Source organism: Cavia porcellus, unplaced genomic scaffold (assembly GCF_034190915.1).
Source record: "Cavia porcellus strain 051 isolate PalLab524CR breed Dunkin Hartley unplaced genomic scaffold, mCavPor4.1 scaffold_22, whole genome shotgun sequence".
Classification (NCBI taxonomy): domain Eukaryota; kingdom Metazoa; phylum Chordata; class Mammalia; order Rodentia; family Caviidae; genus Cavia; species Cavia porcellus.
This window is the reverse complement of record NW_026947505.1, coordinates 36857950-36878830: the sequence shown is the minus strand read 5'-3', so window position 1 is coordinate 36878830 and position 20881 is coordinate 36857950. Positions and strand designations below refer to the sequence as shown.

The 20881-nt window shown below is 44.6% G+C and overlaps 1 protein-coding gene and 1 pseudogene across 3 annotated transcripts; one reads left to right on the top strand and one right to left on the bottom strand.

Annotated features, from left to right (window-relative positions):
• Window positions 1–1715: 1715 nt before the first annotated feature.
• On the bottom strand, window positions 1716–8638 carry Tbxt (T-box transcription factor T). 3 transcript variants are annotated; one of them, XM_063233081.1, is made up of 9 exons: window positions 8433–8638; window positions 7890–7991; window positions 7727–7766; window positions 6890–7024; window positions 6124–6185; window positions 5951–6012; window positions 4529–4705; window positions 3200–3329; window positions 1716–2587 (listed from the first exon to the last, which is right to left on the bottom strand). In XM_063233081.1, exons 1-9 carry the CDS (start codon window positions 8636–8638, stop codon window positions 2314–2316), a joined length of 1188 nt encoding a protein of 395 aa, XP_063089151.1. In that variant the 3' UTR covers window positions 1716–2313. The 3 variants fall into 3 exon arrangements, with proteins under 3 accessions (XP_063089151.1, XP_013004276.1, XP_063089150.1); XM_013148822.3 differs by having other exon boundaries at window positions 7727–7991; XM_063233080.1 differs by having other exon boundaries at window positions 4529–4702; window positions 7727–7991.
• Window positions 8639–18771: 10133 nt separating this feature from the next.
• LOC100730440 (high mobility group protein B1-like) lies at window positions 18772–19646 on the top strand (annotated as a pseudogene).
• The last annotated feature ends 1235 nt before the right edge of the window (window positions 19647–20881 follow it).

The window sequence follows — 20881 nt, the reverse complement described above, 5'->3', positions numbered from 1 at the left end:
TTTGACCAGATTTTTTTTTTTTTTAGTAAACTGCAACATTATGAATGAACATACACACCCTCCATTTCTAGCTAGGACAAACTCAGAACCTATGGAACATGGATCCTCCTCTCTCCAGGGCATCTAGGCTGTTGCACCTGCCCTCTGGTCATTGAGCAGTCATCTCGCTTATCAATCATGGTCATGGTATCAGATCATGGTTATGGTATCACAGTGCTTGGGTTTTGAGTAACTTCTGATTCTACTTAATGATGGCACCAAAGAGTGACACTGGCAAATTTGTTGTAGTATAATGCTATTATCATTATCATTTTGTTCATCTGTTGCTAATTTATGAACTGAACTTTCCTTTCTGTATGCCCACTCTCTACTGCACTCCTAGAAAGACTCTTCAGAGTTTTAAAATACTGTTTCTCTGGATCTGAATTCCATCCCCAGGGAATCGTCCAGAAACAAGTTAATAAACTTGTATTTCCTTAGTAACCTCCTCCCCACTCCACATATTCACACTACTGAAGATCTACAGAGACCCCGAGTATAAAATCCTAGCAGGCAGGGAGGGACTTGCAGGGAGAGAGGCACCAAACACTGTGAGACCACAAGGTGGCCCCCGGCCCACCTGGCTCCTTCCCAATGTCACCAGCACTTTGCCGGCACAACCAGCACCTACTTATGAGGACCGACAGTCCAGACACACGGGCCAGTTTCATTTCTCAGTTCTACCTAGAAAATACGCTTCCTACATACTATTAACAAACCCTTACATGAGGAAGTATTTCTACATTGAGTAGTAAGTTGTAAGCTACAATAAGCACATCCTACTTGGAAAGCAGACAAAAATCACACTACAAAACTCCCTATTTACTCTTAATTAATTCTAGATTTGTTCTCAAAAAGGCAAACAAGGGCCAGGGATATAGCTCATCAGCACAGCACCTATCTGGCAAGCGTGAGATCAGGAGTTTGATTTCTGGTACCAAAAAAAATTTTTTTTACTTCATCTAGAAATATTAGGTAGTCTATAAAAACCAGGGCTGGACTAAGTGGTAGCCAGCAATGCCAGCATGAGAGAATGCACATGGATCTGTGTTTTGCAAAGTTAGTTCCAGAGCCCCTCTACCATTCACAATGTAACATTTCATGTCCATGTTGCCACTGACAGTATCACTCCCCTACTATGGCATTATTGACTTCCAACTGCCTGCTTTGTTTTTAGAAAGCAGAATAGTAAACTGATACAGGGATCAATGTTAAGGATTCTACCACTAGATGGAGAAATCACTCCAAGACAGCAGAACCACAACTTTGTCCTACTATTAGAAATAAGCAGTAGGAAAGAAATTTACAAATTCAATTTTGTTCAGGTTACTATAGCAACTATGCTTTATGCTACTAAATAACTTTTTAATCAACTCAGGTGTGTACTTTTACTGATATCCAATGGACACTATATTAATCTGTATGGCATCTGAATGTTTACATCCTATCATCATCCATCATCATCTATGATTCAGTGTTGTTTAAACCTTCTGAAAATCACTTAACATCATTTCCATTTTTGTGGCTATTAGCACTAAGTATATTCAAATTTCAATTCCAGTTCTGCAACAGATACTATAAACATTAAAGTTCAAAAGATTAAATGCCTTATTATGAGATAGCTACAATAAAATAAACTCACCCTTAAAGAGAGGTCTAAATAACTAGACAAATCAGATCTTTAATATTGCCTTTATTTTGCAGAAAATGCTTTCTGCCGATTGTCTTTGGCTATTTTGTCAAAACAAAAATATAAAAAAATTGGTTTCACAATACAAGAGATTGGTTGAATATGCTTAAAATAAACACCTTCCAGTGGGCAGCAATCACCAGTTCAACTAAAATCTGTTCTCCCTATGACACTGACATCACTTTGTCCTTAACGGTTCAACTCTAACTACACGTAAGCAAGAGGAGAGAGAATTAAAAGTGTGCTTTGTGCCTTACTAAAGTAGAATCAATGGAGATTACAAATTTAGATGTGCCAAAATCATCTACACACTGTATGAGAAATTTTGGAGACCCTGAAATTTTTGCTATGCATCTCGGGGAATGGGGTCAATCACAGATTCTGGGAAGCTAGGCTGATGGGACTCAGCATACAACAAAGCATGTATTATTTTTCTCTTACTTTAAAATGAAGTGAACTAGGCTTTATCTCCTGGTTTCTGTCCCTGGACCCATGAGCTTCCCATCTGTGCCTCAAAGATGGAGCAGATCAACACTGGTCACCACAATGGAAAAGTCCTTGAGCCTCTTGAGACAAGCGCTTGGTCACATGGAAGGAGGCGACACAGGCGTCCATGAGGCTATGAGGCGACCTTGGGCCGCAGCGTCATACTGGCTATCAGGAATGTCTGTGACAGTGGCTCCCCCTTCATACAAGGGGGAGCTTGAGGATGAGGCAGCCGGGACTGCATGCGAGAGGGACGGGTAGTGTGCAGGAGATCCTCGGAAGAACTGAGGCCCCAGCCCATTGGACACACCCGCTGCCTGGGAGCCAGGAGTGATGGTGCCATTGCTCACAGACCACAGGCTGGGGTACTGGCTGGAAGAGAAAACAGAAGTCAAGACAAAATCATGCTCTGAATCTATTCCTGATGATTACATTACAACATCTTACACCTTTTCAGGGAAATTTAGAGAAGGTAGGAGATTGCCCATCGTAGAACTAGCACACAGCACAGTAAAGACAGAGGCCCTAGTTTTGTTAGATGATGATAGAGGCCTGTTCCATTCCACACCACCATGGCAAACTTAAGGGGCAGCTTTCAAGCAGGCACTCAGCAGTCATGAAACCAGGTGCCCCAGCACATACTGAGCTAATATTAGAATTGTAAGGAAAAACCCAAGACAGACACAGTGGTGCACACCTATAATCCCAGGGCTCTGGGAGGCTGAGGTGAAAGAATTGCAATTTCCACCCAGTTGGGGCCTCTTAGCAACTTAGTATCACCAGTCTCACAAAAGACAAAAAAGTGTTAGGAGATATGGCTTAGTGCTAAGATCCTGAATTGAACCCCAGTACTGAAATAAATACATAAATCCATCCAACCACCCACAGGTACAAGGTAGAATTTTAAAAAAAAAAAAAAAAGGCAAGAGGGATGGAGCCAGCATCCAGCCACAAGAGGGTGCACATCACTTCTCACATACTCACCTAGAGCCAGTGGAAGGGCTGGCACTGTGACTCATGGGGAGCACACTGGTGTGGCTGGGTACTCCAAGGCTGGACCAGTTGTCATGGGATTGCAGCATAGAGAGGCATGTAGATGAGTTGTCTGAATAGGCTGAGGAACATTAGAGCATGGTTACTAGATAGGAGTCTAAGAAACATTACTAGGTGGGTTTTCCAAAAGCAACAAAATATATTGAAAAGCTACCTTAACTGAAATACTCAATACTGAGAACAAATGATATATGAGATATTTAACACAGAAAACAAGCTACCAGAAAACTAGCTACCAGCTAGTATCACTGGTCATCAATGCACATTTTAATGCCAAATGTATTTATTTGAAAATATAGCCCATAAACTCAAGGTTTTTCCTTTGTAGGTATAGATGTAGATCTAGATGATGTAGAGGTTTTACAGAAAATGAATTCTATAGTCACTTATTTGAGGATGGAGATTTTATATCTTGCTTTTTTTCCATGTTGGGAGATCAAACTCAGGCTCATACCTCTGAGCCACAACCATAGCCCAATTATTTACCTTTAAAAACAAAAGATAAATTTTTGTTTAATCTGCCTTGTCTCCAAGGATTATTTCATAAGAGTTAAATGGGCTATGGAAACAATTACTCAGGCAAATTAAAAATATGATCTTCCAGCCTCAGAGTCTAGCTTCTGGCTGAACAAGACCCAAGGGCTATTTCCTTTCATTTCAAATCACTTGTAATTGCTTAATTACTTTATGGTGTTCTTTAGCTATTTTCCTCCTTTTGGAGGAGACAAAAGTAAGTCTGGGAACACAGTGTCAGAGAATTAGGCCTGGGGCCTTTACCGGCTGCCCGGGGTTCAGGACAAGGCAAGAGGCATCAGCCACCTGGAGGGTTGGTCCTGCCTAGTTTCTGAGCAGCTGTCTCAGGGTGGGGTCTGAGACAGAGACCAGCCACTTCTCAATGATGCTGATGCCAATGCGCCAGGTCCACACTGGAACTAACCCAAAGCAACCACTTTAGAGGGGGCAGTAAAGCACCTAGGCCTGGTTTCCACTCTGGAAACTAAACTGCAGTTCTTTGGAGAGAACCAGAGGTCTGTCATTTGGAAAACTTTATGCATCACTTCAAGGCACCCCAGACAAGGCAAGCCCCACTCTGAGATGGACCTAGCAGGGGTGTAAACATGAGACACATATCTTTCTGGAGCCACAGAACTATCTGCCAGAAGGCGATCTTTTTTCTTCTTCTGTACACCTAAAGAACACCTTTGGGGGAGGGGACTTTCGGCCACCCACCAGACCTGGAGGAATTAAATTTTGACCTACTTGGAGAGTTGTTCCGATGAGTGTAGGGGCTGGGGTAGGGTGCTGGTCGGTGGCTCCTCAGGGCAGGGTACCTTTCACAACCATGAGTGGAGGGTAGAGAGAGGGCTCCTCCAAACTGAGGGTGGGGGCTGGTGGGTGGACACAGCGAGCTGGTTCCAGGAATAAGCCACCCCCCTGCTGTGAGGAGAGAATGTTGAATGACTGATGTTGGTATTGACTCTATATTCCAAAAAAGGCGGAGCAGAAACCAAACCATTGAGTTTTTTTCCTCACAGTCCTTGAGGAAGTGAGCAATCTTAACTGTCCTCTTAACACTCAATGCATAGTCTACAGCCCAAAGGGTTACAGGCTGTGGGTGGCCTGCTTCCTCCTCCTCCTGGCTCTCCTCCTCCTCTTCTCTGCTGCTCTCTCAGACTCCTGCTCTGTGGGCCTATCTGGGGTGTACCATTTCCTGCTTCCTCTTCTGTTTCAGATTCCCCAAGGCCTCTCCACATTCTTCCCACCTAAGCATCAGAAAGTTACTAGGCCCTGTCCCATCCTCTTCTAAAATTCTGATTTCTTAGTTCTTTCTAAAAATTTGTTTAATTCAAAAAACAACATTTAGGGAGAGAATGACTCTTCTGTAATTTCCAAACTAAGGAACTTCTCAGACAATATAAAAGAGGAAAGAAAGCCATGAAGGGTTAGGGTTAGGGTTAGGGTTAGGGACCTCAGAGCTCGTCACACACAGGGTACATCCTTTCTACAAGTAGCTGCCATCACTGTGGGGACTTTGTTATTAAATTAGCTGTCAGATTGGTCTAGAAGACTGTTTAAAAACATTCATTCAGAATGAAAGAGGATAGTTGCAGAAAGAGAATGCTAGGCTGGTTCTCAAAGCCTTTGTAGGTACAGCAAGCACTGCCTTTTCCACCCCTACATGGATAGTTCAACATCTCCACATCCTTCCCTGATATCACCCTATAGACCTGTGCCTTTTGCTCAGACTCCTGGAACTCTTAAAGGAAGCCATAGTTGAAGCAAAAGTAGCCATCTTACAAGCCAAAGTTTTATACCAAAACCAGAATTCATGATCCATCCCCAGAACCAAAGCAGGCTCAGGGTAACTGTTATAAATATCAACTCAAAATAGACCTTCAGTGTTAAACCACTGACAAATGGAGAAGCCACCTCAAAGAGGATATGACAAGCTGGACTCTGTTCTTGCCCACCCAACCCTAAACCCCCTCCAAGTACCAGTGATGTCTGTCTCACTGCTTCAGCATAGAACAAAAGACCCTGGGTCACTGCTCCAATGTCAAAGGCCTTGGGCCATGGCACACAGACCAGGGTATCCTGCTCCCCTAACACACCCAGAAACATGCCATCATCAGCAAGATTAGTCCTGGAAACAAGGCACCCAGAAGCTGCAACAAACCGTACATTGGGAGTAACCGGGCTGCTGGCTGTCTCCTGCTTCTTCCATCCCGTCTTTGTGATCGCTTCTGTCAAAAAAACCATATCATACTGTCAAGGAGAAACATCAGAAATTAAGACTATATGACAATAGCTCTTTCTGCCTACTCCTGGCCAAAGGGCTGTTTGAATGTTCTCACCTTTCTTTTGCATCCAGAAAAGCTTTTGCGAATGGGTTGTATTTAATTTTAAGAGCAGTGATCTGAAAAAAAAGAAGCTATATTTACTAATTGTATTATTAACCAGAGGATGTAATTTAGCACCAAGAAATTGAAAAACACCATCTTGGAATATTGAAGACCTATTAAAGTGCTGTCAAGATGTCTTTTTTCTGTTTGGATCTGATGTAACTGAGAAATTGCAAAGACAAGCACATTTATCAAAACTTATAGATACCCATTTTCTATGTGAAAGTCACAATAAATTTAACCTACTACAACACTCCATGTGCACAAATTTTAAAAATGGCTCAAATCATAACCAGGGCTTCCAAAGAAATATACCTTTCCACTGGCTGGTTCTTATTTGTGGTCTATACTGACTACTATATGGGCATCTCATCTCACTGGCCTTTATAATGCAGCAGAGTCTTCACACTGCAAAGATGCATGATCCTAGGATGATTTCCAAAGTGAGGTAGTACCTCTCTCACTCAAAAATTCTCATAGAAATGTTTTATACATTCTTCATTTCTAGCATCTCATACACATTTCTAGTTTTCGACACTTTTATGGAGAATTTTAATAGGGAAAATTTTTGAATGGGGATTTATTTTAAACCTTCCTCCCCTCTGCCCTGACCTCAGGTTGTGGTGGTAAATTAGAAAGGGCACTGAACACCAGTGTCCTACCATCTGCCCACCCCCAGGCTCTCAACAGGGTCACACACTAAAAAGTTTCCTCTTACCTCCTCATTCTGATAAGCAGTCACCGCTATGAACTGTGTCTCAGGAAAACAGTGGCTGGTGATCATGCGCTGCGGACCCCCAACTCTCACTATGTGAATCCGAGGCTCGTACTTATGTAAGGAGTTCAACATGATCTGAAGAAGACACACACAGCAACCCAAGTGCTACTTAAGACAACAAAATAATCACTCAACCTATGGCCAAGGAGAAAACACATCCAAGCCTCAGAAAATCCTGCAGCTCCAGGAAAGTGTCTGACTGTTGAGGAATGGACACAGAAGTCCTCAGGTGACACTCAGCAGTCAAGACAGGCTGTTTCCCACATCTGTGAGCTGGAGTACCACTGAAAGCAGTCCACCCTGGTGGGATGGACGGCTAAGGACACCAGGATCTCTGGAAACCTTCAAAAGCCTGAGTTCAGTTGTCTTCAATAAACAGTGTGGAACTAAAGAAAGTTTTTGGAATAGAAGCCAAGCTTATTTACACTTGTGCAATGCTCCTGCCATATTGTGCATCAGTTTAATGAGACTGTTTACCACCATCAAAGCCCATCTCTTCACCCAGAGCTCTTGAGAGACTGGGGGAAGAACAGAAAAATTCTCCAAAGCCAAACCTACAGGAGCTCCTCAAAGATGAAGGCTTCCACTTCTGTTCCCTATGCCTTGGTGTGACCATTATCAGCTTAATATAAACAGCTACTAAGGGTTTAATTGGGAGAAGCAATGGTAGTTTCTCCAGGGCAGAGGTGGCCTCCTGTTCTCTCTGAGAGACCCCTCAGGAGAGCAGCAGATGTTCAGTGTCCTATGTCCCAGCCCTACAGGCTTCATGGCCCCTACCTGGCCGCCTCCATTCAGCTTGTTGGTGAGCTTGACTTTGCTGAAAGAAACAGGCGCCTTCATCCAGTGGGCCCCGAAGTTGGGCGAGTCCGGGTGGATGTAGACACAGCTGGGCGCCTGGGGCTCAGGCTTGCCCCCAGGCACCCACTCCCCGTTCACATACTTCCATCGGTGGTTGTCGGCTGCCACGAAGTCCAGCAGAAAGGAGTACATAGCGTTGGGGTCCAAGCCAGACACGTTCACCTTCAGCACTGGGAACATCCTCCTGTAGAAGACAGCGAGAAAGAGGAGACCTGGGTCCAAGCCATTAGGGGCGCGCGGGACTGGGCAGCGGACAGCCCCCTGGTGAACTTCCAAGGGGGTCTTCCAACCGGCTCCTCTCTCTGAACCCTCCACCGCCCAGGGTCCAGGCAACGCAGAGGGCTTGCCACGCCTTTCAGAGCGGGAGGCCAAACCCGGCGGGGACACGTTGGGCTCAGGAGTGTCTCGCAAGTGCTGGAGAGCCCACCAGGGTCGGAGTCCCTGCCCTAAACTCATCTACCCTAAACTTTCGCAGGAAAAGCCCCAGCAGAGTGCAGGTTATGAGTTCCCTAGCGGCTAACTACCGCAAAAGGCGCAGGGACTAACCAAAAACCCTCCAGGAGGCAGAAATAGTTTCATGGGGCGAGGCGCTCCAAACCCCTGCGCGGTCTCGGGGCGCGCCTACCTGCCGTTCTTGGTAACAATCATCTCGTTGGTGAGCTCCTTGAAGCGCAGCCACAGCTCGCTCTCCTCCAGCCCCACGCGCAGCTCGCGCTCGGTGGGGTCGCCCTTCTCGCTGCCCGCCTGCAGCTCGCTCTCCACGGCGCTCAGCAGGTGGTCCACCCGGTACTGCAGGCTCTTCCCCGCGCTCTCCGCGCCGGGGGAGCCCATCCTCCCGCGGGCCTCCCCACGGCTCCGGACCGGGATTCGCTACCCTAGAGCCACCTTCACCGCTCTCGACCGCCGCTCTTCCAAGAACAAGGATCGCACCGGGTCCCAGCTCGGACTCCCCAAAAGGGCCAGGGCCGGGAAGCGGGGGGAGGGGGCGGGGTAGGGGAGAGGGGCTGGGGGAGAGGTGATTCCACTTGAACTCCCTCCTGGCGCGTCTAGAGTAGGTCTCTGGGGAGAGAAATTCGGTCCCCTCGGCATAAATAGAGCGGCGGCGGCCCCGGAGGGGGGCGCGGCGGATTGGGCCGCGCACCCTTTGAAGTGCGGGATCGCAGCCCATTGGCCGCGCGCGGCCATATCAGACCCGGCCGGGCGGGCCCGGAGCCCAGGGCCCAACAATGACCCCCGCGCGCCGTTTCCTGTAAACTCTGAGCCCGGGGCTCCACGCCGGCCCGGGCCCTACACCCCCGCCCTCCCACAAATGTTTGCACCTCCATCAAAGCGGCGGGGCGGGCCCAGGAGGAAGGCGGGGAGCGGGGCGCCGGGGCGAGGGGTCGTCGGGACGCTCGCGATTTCTCCCAGTCCCGCAGCTGGGCCGTCCCGGGAGTCACCGCGGAGAGCACCTGCGCGCGGCCCAGGCGCCCGCGTCCCTCCAGCCACGCGCGTGCACAGCCGGATCCCGCGCGTCCTGCTCGCTGCGTCTCAGGCTCGGCCTTTGAGTCGTGCAGCTTCCCCAGCCCTCTCGGGACGCGTCCCTCGGCCCGCGGCGCCTCTGCTGGCGCCCCTCGCGCGCTGCACCCTAGATCAGCCCACTTTGGCGTCCGTTGCCCCGCGGCCTCACCTGTCAGGAAGGGTGGGTGGAGAAAGGGGGTGACCACCAGATGGAGGGGACTTCCTCGCTTCCCGCGTACAGACGGGAATTTGATCGCGAGGGCTGCATGTGTGCAGAGTGCCGCCCAGGGCGCGCTGGGTCCCGACGCCCTGCCAAGGCTTTTGCTGAGGGTGGGCGCAGCTGCCCCATCAGCCGCAGCGCCAAGCGGTGTGGGCAGCAGCTGGTTTATTACCTTTCGGTGAGAACCTCCGCGGGGAGAGCGGGGAGAAGGTGACAATGAGCAGGAAATAGTTCAATGGGTTCTCTTTAAACAATAACATTCCTTTAAAACGGGAGCCGGGGCAGGGGGAAGGAAGCAGAGGCTCCGTGGGAGCTCTGCCTTTGAGCTCACGCTGGACACTGTGCTCGGCCAGTTAATAAGGGCTTGCAAGCCTCGGCGCCCTGTCTCTTCGCGCACACTCCTGTCATGCGCCCTCGGGAAGAAGACACTGCTTCAGGTGGGCCCCGGTTCTGCCAGCCTTGCGCCTCAGCACGGGAGCTGTGCCCAGGCGTCCAACTTCCCTCCCCAGGAAAGCTGGCCCGCGGCTCGGGCTTCTGCCTGCCTCCGCTCCCGAGAGAAGGCCGCCCAGGGGCAGGTGCTCGAGGCCCTCGGGTGGGCTGGGAACGCGCTCGCGACTTTCTGCTCTTCTCTATCTTGAAACTGATGACCCGGGAGGTGCAGAGCGCTTAGTGACTTCCCACCACCCTCGGTGTCTTTTGTTGTCTGGGATGTATGGAAATTCCCTAGGGGCTGCCCAGAGGGAGAAATATCCTTTGACAAAGAGACACCAAAAGGACCTCATTTGATCCCTACGCCGGACCCTGCGGAGCCGCCTTCAGCTGGCTCATCGGGCCGCCAGCTCCGCGGAGCCCGTGGGCGCACATCAGTTTTCATCCCAGGAAGGTCTGTGGCCTGACACTACTGACCTCTACACTGAAAATAAAGACGGAAAGTGGAGGAGCTGTAGAAGCAGAAGGACAGCGAACCCAAAGCACTCGTTTGTCTCTATACTCTGGCCAGGAGCCACCTTTGGGCGGCCGCGCGGTCACCTGGTGGTCAATCTTCCTAAAGTCCCAGAAACTCATGAAGATCCTTGTAACACTGTTCTGAATGAGAGGGGCACAGCCGACTAAGAACAACACTGGAGCCTGAAATAAAGCTGTATTTCTAACATGCGCAGTGTAATTTCTGCTCTCCAGAAGGCATCCCCAATTATAACCGTCATCCAGGAGAAGGTGGCCTGGGAAGCCGGTGGCTGGGGTCCTCCTGTGGTGTCTCCTTTCACGTACCATCCCCCACTCCTCTGTGTCTGATTTCTGATCTTTTCCCCTGGGTTCTCAGGACCAGGTTCACTCCCTAGGCCTTTTCAAGGAAGGCTGCAGTGCATGACAGTTTACAGCCAAAAACTTCCTCCAACCAGGCTGTAAAGAACTCGCAGCTAATAATATGTTGCTTCCTTGGGTGGAGGAGGGGGCTGGCAAGTCTCACTACTTCTCCCTCGAGGTCTACCTCTTTGGGGGAAGCCCAGTTCTACTGGAAAAATAGAGAAAAGGTCTCATGGTCGTGATCTGAGAAGAAATTGTCTCCCTAACAAAAAGTTTAGGAACCATAAGAATACACACATCTCAGAGAGACAGGATTTCCTGGTTCAACCTTTCTGGGATGAGAAAACACCTTTGCACATATAGTATCACAGAGGCACAAAGCCAACCCAGAGGAAAGGACAGTATCCTGAGCCTTGACCTCACATTCGTAAGAAAAAAAACAAGTCTTTTCTAATTGTTTAATGAGTGCTCATTATAGGATATACTATATTCATCTGTGTATAACCAGCTCTCAGATCTGCTTATATGTGAAGATGGCGCCCTCCAGCACCTGTGCACTCGGGTTTCTGTATGCATTCCTCATCTTTTCCTGTTTTGTATTTCCCGTAGTAATTGAGCACACTTAACACAGGAGCCTTCTCAAAGTCCTAGGTTACAAGTGCCAGACACATAAAGACCCTCAATGACAAATAATTCTGTCACCAGTTGGTATATGTTTTCCTTTAAACCTAGTGATATTGGTTTTTGCTTTTAAAGTTGTATAACCTTAGACCTTGAGTACTGCAACTTTTTAAAAGGCCACTGGGTTGTTCTGGGTGGTTGTGTTTGCAAAAAAGAATGAAGATGTGCTTTTAAAAGTCTCTTTCTATTTGCAGGAGCACACTTGATTCAGTGCTCATCGCTGAGGTGACTGGAAAAGGCCACCAGGCTGTCATCTGAATTTCACAATGGGATACCGAGCTGCAAAGGGCTGCACCCCACGCAAATAGGACTGGATGAGCAGCTCTGAGCTCCTTTCCGCCTGTGCTTTGTGAGCCCTGAGCTTCCACACTGGATAGTGCTTGATTGGTTTAGTGACAGGAGTTCACACATTCAAAATCAACAAACCTGGTGAGGCTAAAAGTTTGAGATTGTAACATTTCTCTCTAAAACTCAAGCACTTCTGCTCCCTGCTACTTGGAATGGGGAGGTTCCAGAGGAGAAATCTGTTGACAGCTGGATTCAGTGACTTCCATGTTGAGCAGCTGGGGGCTTCTCTGCATGGGTACTGAAGCTTTCAATCCTGGCAGCTCCCAGGTTCTTTCCACAGAGACACATGAAGGTCCTTTTTCCTCATACTTATTGGATCGCAGGGAACAATTTGCCCTGCCCAGGTCTCCGAAGTTCTAATTCATATCTGGCAAGGTTTTGGCTATTCTATTCGTGTATCTCAGAGGTTATCCCTAACTCCAATCCTTGCCTATTTTGGCTTCTCCTGCCTTCTACCCTATGTTGCTCCTTTCTTGGGTCTCTGTGTACATATGAAACAGCTTGTGTTTTTTCCACACCGCTCTCATCAGTTCACCTCAATATCACTTCTGGGTTTTACTGTCTCTTTGAGATTTTCTCTGCGATGGTTTTGGGTTTCTGGCAGTCCTGATTTCCTCTTCAAGGCCTGGGTTGCAGGCCTTTTGCTTCCTTGGGCTGTTTCTATTTCTTAGAATCCTCAGGTTTAGGACTGGGTCTGACAACCAGTCTGCTCTCCTAGGGTGACTACAACATCTGATTTCTCAAGGCTGATTCTTCTCTGAGTCTTCTGAATACCCCTCCTCCCCTTAGCCTTTAACCCTTTGGGAGGTTCCTGTTATCACCCTCTTCTCCTTCCTCCCTCACAGCCAGACCCTGCCTGGGGGGGGTCTTTTCACAGCTTTCCTGAGATACAGAGCTTGTCTTTGTCACTGTGAATGCAGCTCTTAGCTCTCTGTGGGAATGTCAGGTCTTCTTAGCCAGGGGGTACAGGTAACATGTATGTCTAAGGAGAGGTAGCTGCCATACTACCCAGGAATCCGTGATGTGTGTCACAGAGCACTTCGCACACAGCAAACACCAGAATGCTGAACTGAACATTAACCCTTTTAGGCCTGACTTACAAGTGCCACAGAACCTGAAGTGGCTTTTCTATCTTTAGTCATTTGTGATTCAAATGGTCAGTCGCTTTGAAGAGACACAAGGAAAGATTCCTGAGAAAAACTATTACATCTTAAGAATGAATGGAGGGGGCTGGGGATTTAGCTCAGCAGCATAAGCGCCTGCCTTGTAAGCAGGCAGTCGTGAATTCGATCCCCAGTACTGAGTTCGATCCCCAGTACGGAGTTCGATCCCCAGATCCCCAGTACCAAGTTTGGTCCCCAGTACCCATAAAAAAGAAAAAGACAAAAAAAAAAAGAATGAATGGAAATGAGCCAATACTAAGGAAGAAAAGTTGCTGAAGGTCAGGAGCACTGCTGAGGACTTAAAATTACTCCAGAAAACATGACTTGGGCTCTGCTAGATCTGGTAGTCTGATCCACATTTTATCTCTGCCTCCACAATTTATTTTACAGAATTCTGTCTTGGGGCTGGTGATTTAGCTCAGCAGGCATAAGTGCCTGCTTTGCAAGTGCATGGTTGTGAGTTCGATTCTGGTACCCATAAAAAAAAAAAAAAAAAGAAAGAAAGAAACAGTTCTGTCTCAGCACTGATTGAAACACAAAACCCAAAAGGATCCATTTGCAGAAAAGGCAAACACAAGTGGAAATGTACATCAAGGAAATGCACACATGATAAACCAGCTCCAGCTGCCACCATTTCTGTACAGTAGGAAGGGCTTTTATCAAGTCCAAAATCACAGCAGACTCAAAGCATGGTCAAAAAAGGGGTTGGTACAGCAGGTTCTGAGCTCAACACTGGGACCTAACAAGAAAGCAGAAAAATAGGAATTGGCCCAGGGCACAAGGATGTTAGAAGTACTTGCATTCGGGAGCTGATGGGACACTGCCTTTTCTTTTTTTGTTTTTGTTTTTTTAATAAAGGATTTTATTTAAAGGGGAAAAAAAGCAAAACAGAAAAAAAGGGTAGAAGTAATACAGAATTTCAAAAAAACAGTAAGAATTCACTAGTTGATAGATTACATATTGTCATCTTAGAAGTTGCTGTTCAAATTACAAAATTAAAGCATACAAAGTGGACATTTAAACAGTGAGACTGCCAACAGTTCTGTTCAGTGAGCCAACCAAAACTTAGTAATATGGTTATCTGTTTTACACACTTAAACATACATGCGGTTATATCCTTTAGAGCACTTTCTTTTCCTCTCTTTTTTATAATAACAATTACACATTTTAGGTTTTATTACTCCTACAGTTCTTATTACTTTGTGGAAAAGAATAAAACCAAATGTGACAAAACAAAATGGAGTCAGTTAAAACAAGAATAGACATGGTGTATGATGTAAAAACAAAATACAAGGTGATCAAGAATGGCTACGATAATGCCTCGTGTTACCTTCAAAAGAATTGCCCATATCTCAAAGAGGGTAAGAGTAAACAGAACAAAACGGATTATAAGGAAACAATTTTAAGAAATACTGATTTCAAAGCAAATTCACTGGAGATCTTCACTGTCTGTCTTATTGTCTCTAGTTTTCTTCCAAATAGCTGTCCCCCGGGGCTGGGGATTTAGCTTTAGAGGCATAAGCACTTGCCTTGCAAGCAGGCAGTCGTGAGTTCGATCCCCAGTATCGATAAAAAAAAAAAAGATTAAAAAAAATAGTTGTCCCTATCTTCTCACACAGTGAATATATACTGAACATTATAGAACTAATCTGATCATAACAGGGTGATGAAGGCTTTTCAGGTCTTCAAGAACTGACATTTGGGGAAGTCAATAGTGACCGCCATAATGTCTCTCATTCTCTTTGTAGTAGCTGTCCTTATCTTTATGTATGCTGAAATTGAACATAAGAGACTAGACTAATATCACTCTGAACAGTGAAAAGTGAGTAATAGTTTTGCTAGATTTTATATCATAATGTTACAGAATTAGCACTGGGTTTCTTAGTGTCTCTTCTTCAGAGTATTTGTTCGTTACATCGTGCATTGTATATTCTGTTCCTGTAAACTGTTTAGAGATTCTCCCCATGTGTGAATCTCTACATGTATATCTATCCTTTCTGTATTACAGGGAAAAACAGATCATAACAAGACAAAAAAAATTCTTATAAAAACATAAAATAAAAAAGATATAAAACCACATTATTATGTGATCTACAGTAGTTACTATGTTTTCTCTTGTTATTTTCAATACAGTTGTCCACATCATCAGACATATAATAATTGAACATAGCATTACATAGCTATTTTAATAAAAATACAACTTTGGAGACATTGTAGAACTTCAAAAGCAGTTAATAATCAAACCGGAATGGGTATGTTATTACATCTTGTCATCTTCAGAGTGGTTGCCTCTACTCTTAGACTCGATATTATCAAGCATATCAAATTGGAATAAAATCAGTCAAGGCAAAACAGCAGTTTAACAAACTAGCTTCAAATAAGACCAGTCATAGTAAGACAATGTAAGTAATACAGAGCTTCAGTCTAAGTTAATAGGAAATTAAGGATAGTTACCGTGGTATAGCTTGTTATTTTGGGGATAGCTATCTGTGCCCTCAAATCTAGTATGAATAGACTGACCTGAACAAAATAAAATCAAACTAAGCAGGGCAATAAGATTATTGTGGCTTTTAAATCCTGATACACTATTAACAATGTCTTCTGCCTTCCTTTTTCAGGCAATTCCTCACCTTTCCCTTTCTCAGGATGCTTTGTATATTTTCGGTTCCACTAACTGCTGTAGTTTTTAGATTAAGGGGGCAACCCGTTATCTATCTGAGTGGTGCTGAACCTTTTTTGCCCTGAGCTTGATCTTGAGCTGGACTCTTTTACTTACTAAAGCCACAAGGTTTTCCTTCCCTCTAGCTTTGTAGTTTTACACTGCACAAAAGGACACTATCTTTTCTGTTGAGGATACTCACAATGTGAGGGAAGGGGACTTGAGGATTCAGAAAGCCAGAAAGAAAAGAAGACAAAAAAGAGAAAGACAGATGAGAATAGCAAACTTCAAGACAGTCTAATTTTAATGATGGTAGAAACACAAAACACAATCACTTGTTCATTAGAAGCAAGGAGAGTCAGGAATGACAGAGCTGGCAGAGTTTATGGTGAGACCAATGTGTTCAGTGTTCATAGGTGACCAGGGGGAAAGAGGGAGGGGATCAGAGAGAGGCCTAGGAGGAGAGGACTCAACAGAGTTTCTAAACAGACTCAGCAGCCTCAAGGGAGCAGATGGAAAGAACTCCAGGTCCAAAAAAATTCTAGAGGCCAATGGCTTTTAGAGACTTCTTACAGAAATTCTCATGTGGGATATGGGAAAAGACTACAATGAACAAAGCAAGAAGAAGTAAGAGTTATGGCTTTCTAAGAGTATCTGGGAAGGCTGGGGAGAGTAGAAAGAAGGGTAAAAAGAAGGGAAGACAGACAGCACTGAGAAGAAATCTACAAAAAGGGCTCTGGAGTGGGTGTGAAGGAGGAGGCTGTGACTGATAGCAGAGTGCAGAAGAGATAAGCTTTCCTCACTCATCACATAGTTCCAGACTGATAACAGAAATAAAGAGGGGATTCACACACCAGTGTGAACAGGTTCAGAATCAGCAGCACCCACCATGTGGGCTTCTACATGTGGAAAAAGCCAGAGGAAGAAAGGCCATTTGGAAATTAGAGTTACCACATCCCATAACCTACATAGTCAGCTTCAAGGTGACTAGGAGGCTGGCCCCACTTCAGAGCACAGCAAGTGCTGTGGGAACAGAGAGTCAAGGAGGCCTATGACACACAAGACAGTGTGCGTGTTCTGTCACAGAGGCATGATGACCCCATGAGGTGGTAATAGCCCCTCTTTTTGTGACACATGGGATCAAACTCATGGGTTCTCTGGCACTAGGCTGTGTTGCCAACCTTGGTTTTTTTGATTGTTGTTTTTTAATTTTGAGACAAAGTCTGGCTAAGTTGATCAGACTCCAGTTAACCAAAGTCTAGTTAAGTACCTCTCAAAGTACAGAGATTACAGGCATATACTACCATGCTCAATTTAATGTGAGAGTTTTCAAATGTAATTCCTTCTTGTTTTTTAATATTCCCCAAATAGAGTGCATATTCTTTAAGAAAAGACAAAACTAGGTTATTTCCATTTCTACATAGGCTTACAGAAAGTATAAAGAGGAAAGCTAGAATTTTATTTATGATTTGTCTTCATTTAAACCCATTTTTTTCCACCAGAATAGGGTTAAATCCACAGAAATAGAAAACAAAGGTATTTCCCCTTCTCCATCCACTACATACATGCCAGGAACTATAAAATAAATATGATTTGAGGAGGTTGGGAAAGAGAGATCAGAGTACCAGTTGATACAACTCCATTTGGAATCTAAAAGATGATAGTAACAGGAAAACCTAGCACCTTGAGTAAGTTTCAGTCTTCTTTGAGATGCTAGATTATAATCACAGATATGGTAGTTAGAGAAAAAAATCAAAAGGCAAATATGCTGAAGTTCAAATCCATCATCCTAATTCAATTCCCAATATACCCTATGAAATTACTAATATTATATTCTCTTCTCTCCTGTTGCTGAGACAAAATACCCAATACTCAAAGATATTGGAGAAAAGGCTTATTTAGCTCACAATTTGTAGAGGTTTCAGCCTGTAGTTGGCTGCTCCAAGGCAAGGTGGCATGGCAGAGGAGCAATGGTTCTTGGCAGCAGAAGACAGCAAAAGCAGTAAGAGCACAAAGGGGGAAGCAAGACTCTATTCTCCCCCTATATTGTTTGCGGGTTACTGGGCCAGGGCGGGTATAGCACTCATAGCTCCAATTCCAGCACTAGAGAAAGAGTCAATCACAAACTCTAGATTTAGCCACCTCCTAAAAGTCCCCCATGACCGCATGAGGCTTTGAAGGGACAACCAGATATAAACCGTAACAGTTCACAAACAGAACAGTGCTGCACAGATCAAAGTAAGCTGTTCAAGTCACATGATTTAATGAATCCACAAAAAACACACAGTGCGGAAAAGAATTGGGGTAAGACAAGTCAGGTAGCACTCCCATAGGAAAGGTCCTTACCACCTGAACCCAAGGTCACCATGCCATACATCCAGCTTCCCTCACAGATAGGTGATCAGATGGAAACTGAGGTGATGGAGGGACTCAGCAGATGCTTAGGGACTGGCAGAATAGGCCCTCGTGGCCACTGGTGGTCCTGGTTTCAACCAGACAAAATTGTTGGCAATGTTACTCCACCCAACCCATATATATCCCAGGGATCCTCAACTTCAGGTCATTTTAAGTGAATTCTAGGCACTCATAAAAGAAACATTGTAGTATGCAACTAAAGATGATAAATTCATTTTAGTTAAGCATAACCATAGTACAATACCATGTCGTTATACCTAGAAGCAATCCTTTATGTCACCTTAAATTCTATTCAGTGTCTAATTTTACTATGTGTCATAAATCTATGGGAAAATTATTCCATCTGTTGATGGCCATGTTCAGTGTCCAACAGGTGAGTTTATCTCAGAAGTGGAATTTCTGGGTAATATTTATCTTTAGTATTTTACAACATGCTACATTCTTTTTCCAAGAAAGTGACACCAATTTTACAGGAAAGCTTCTCCTATGCATCCTGATCAACACTTGATATTATCAGATTTAAAATTGCTTTCAATCTTATGAGTATAAAAAAGATTATCATAAATTTAAATTGTCTTATCTTAATCAGTAAAGTAAAACTTTTTGAGAGTCTTATTGACTCCGTACAAAAATTTCAATTATGGTAGTTTTTAAAATGCTGATCATGGTTACAGAGCGGAGAGAGTGAGGAGCCTGCGTCAGGCTCCCGCCCTCACAGCCATTGCAGTACATTGAGCTCCATGGAGACAGCGCAGGGGCAAGTGAGAGCCGGACGGGCACTGGGCGACTCTGTGCCTTGCTGAGGAAAACAAGCAAACATGGGCAAAGGAGATCCTAAAGCCGAGAGGCAAAATGTCATCATATGCATTCTTTGTGCAAACTTGCCGAGAGGAGCATACGAAGAAGCACCCAGATGCTTCCGTTAACTTCTCAGAGTTTTCTAAGAAGTGCTCAGAGAGGTGGAAGACCATGTCTGCTAAAGAGAAAGGAAAATTTGAAGACATGCCAAAGGCGGACAAGGCTCGTTATGAAAGAGAAATGAAAACTTATATTCCTCCTAAGGGAGAAACAAAAAAGAAGTTCAAGGATCCCAATGCACCCAAGAGGCCTCCTTCGGCCTTCTTGTTCTGGTCTGAGTATCGTCCAAAAATCAAAGGAGAACATCCTGGCCTTTCCATTGATGATGTCGCAAAGAAACTGGGAGAAATGTGGAATAACACTGCGGCAGATGACAAGCAGTCTTATGGAAGAAGGCTGCTAAGCTGAAGGAGAAGTACGAAAAGGACATCGCTGCCTACCGAGCTAAAGGAAAACCTGATGCAGCGAAAAAGGAGTTGTCGAGGCTGAAAAAAGCAAGGAAAGAAGGAAGAGGAGGAAGATGAGGACGATGAAGAAGATGAGGAGGAGGAGGAAGATGAAGAGGACGAAGATGAAGAAGAAGATGATGATGATGAATAAGTTGGTGCTAGTGCAGTTTTTTTTTCTTTGTCTATAAAGCATTTAACCCCCCTGTACACAACTCACTCCTTTTGAAGAAAAAAAATTGAAATGTAAAATAAAATAAAATAAAATGCTGATCATTTGTCTGCTTTCCAAATAGCAAAACATTGTCCTACTTAGTGACTACTCTTTTCATTTCATTGAATTAATTTGAACTCAGATTTTCAGGGTTTTTTTTGTTTGTTTGTTTGTTTGTTTGTTTTGTTTTGTTTTTGTCTTTTTATCGGTACCAGGGATCGAACACATGACCACACACTGCAAGGCAGGCGCTTATGCTGCTGAGCTAAATCCCCAGCCCCCAGATTTTCAGTTTTAATACATTCAGATTTACTACCTTTTCCTTTCTATTTCAAGTTGTTTGTGCCTTTGTGAGTTTTATGGTTTCTAAATTTTTTATTCTTATTTGTACATGTTTGCAACACAACACATTCATTGTAAGTACATGTACATAACACATCATTATTCTTTTTATTTCCTTTGCCCTCCTCTTCCTTCCTTCTATTTCTTGGTGTCCTACTCATTGGCCAAAGTTCTCACCATTTCCTGTCCCTAAGCCAATCTCTTCCGTCCTCACAACTGTCTAATTCTGCCTCTTTACTTGTAGAACTGGAATCTACTTAGAATTGATTTCTGTGCACTCAGTGAGATAGAGATCCTAATTCTATGTGGAAAACCAACATTCAAACATCCTTTATTGAATCGTTATTTCCCAAAGATTGGCAATCAGTCTACCATACACCAGATTTCCATTTTGCCTCTGATTTGCAGCTATCAGTATCCAAATTCTTTATTCTAGTCCACTGATATGTTTATCTACTACTTCATCAGTAATGAACTACCTTGTTAGACAGCTTTAAATTAGGGCTAATGTCATGCAGGACAACCCCTGCCCTGGCTACTTTCTATTTCCAATATGTAGTATCTTCTACAGACCTATGTTTTCTATTTAATCTCAATAGTTAGCTTTCAGGTTCTATGAAATATCAATAAAATATCATTAAATCTAAAACCACATTTGGGAGAACTAATATCTTTTAAGTATATAGTGTTACCTTGAGCATTATGTCCCTATTTATGTGAATCTTTTAAAATATCTCTTTTTTTATTGGTACTGGGGATCAAACTCACAACTGTGTGCTTGCAAGGCAGGTGCTTATGCTGCTGAGCTAAATCCCCAGCCCTAAAATATATCTAAAAATGTTGGATAAGGTTCTTCATGAAAGGGTTGGTTTGTACAGCTTTTTCCAAAATTTAGTTTTAGATAATTGATTTTTCTTGCTATA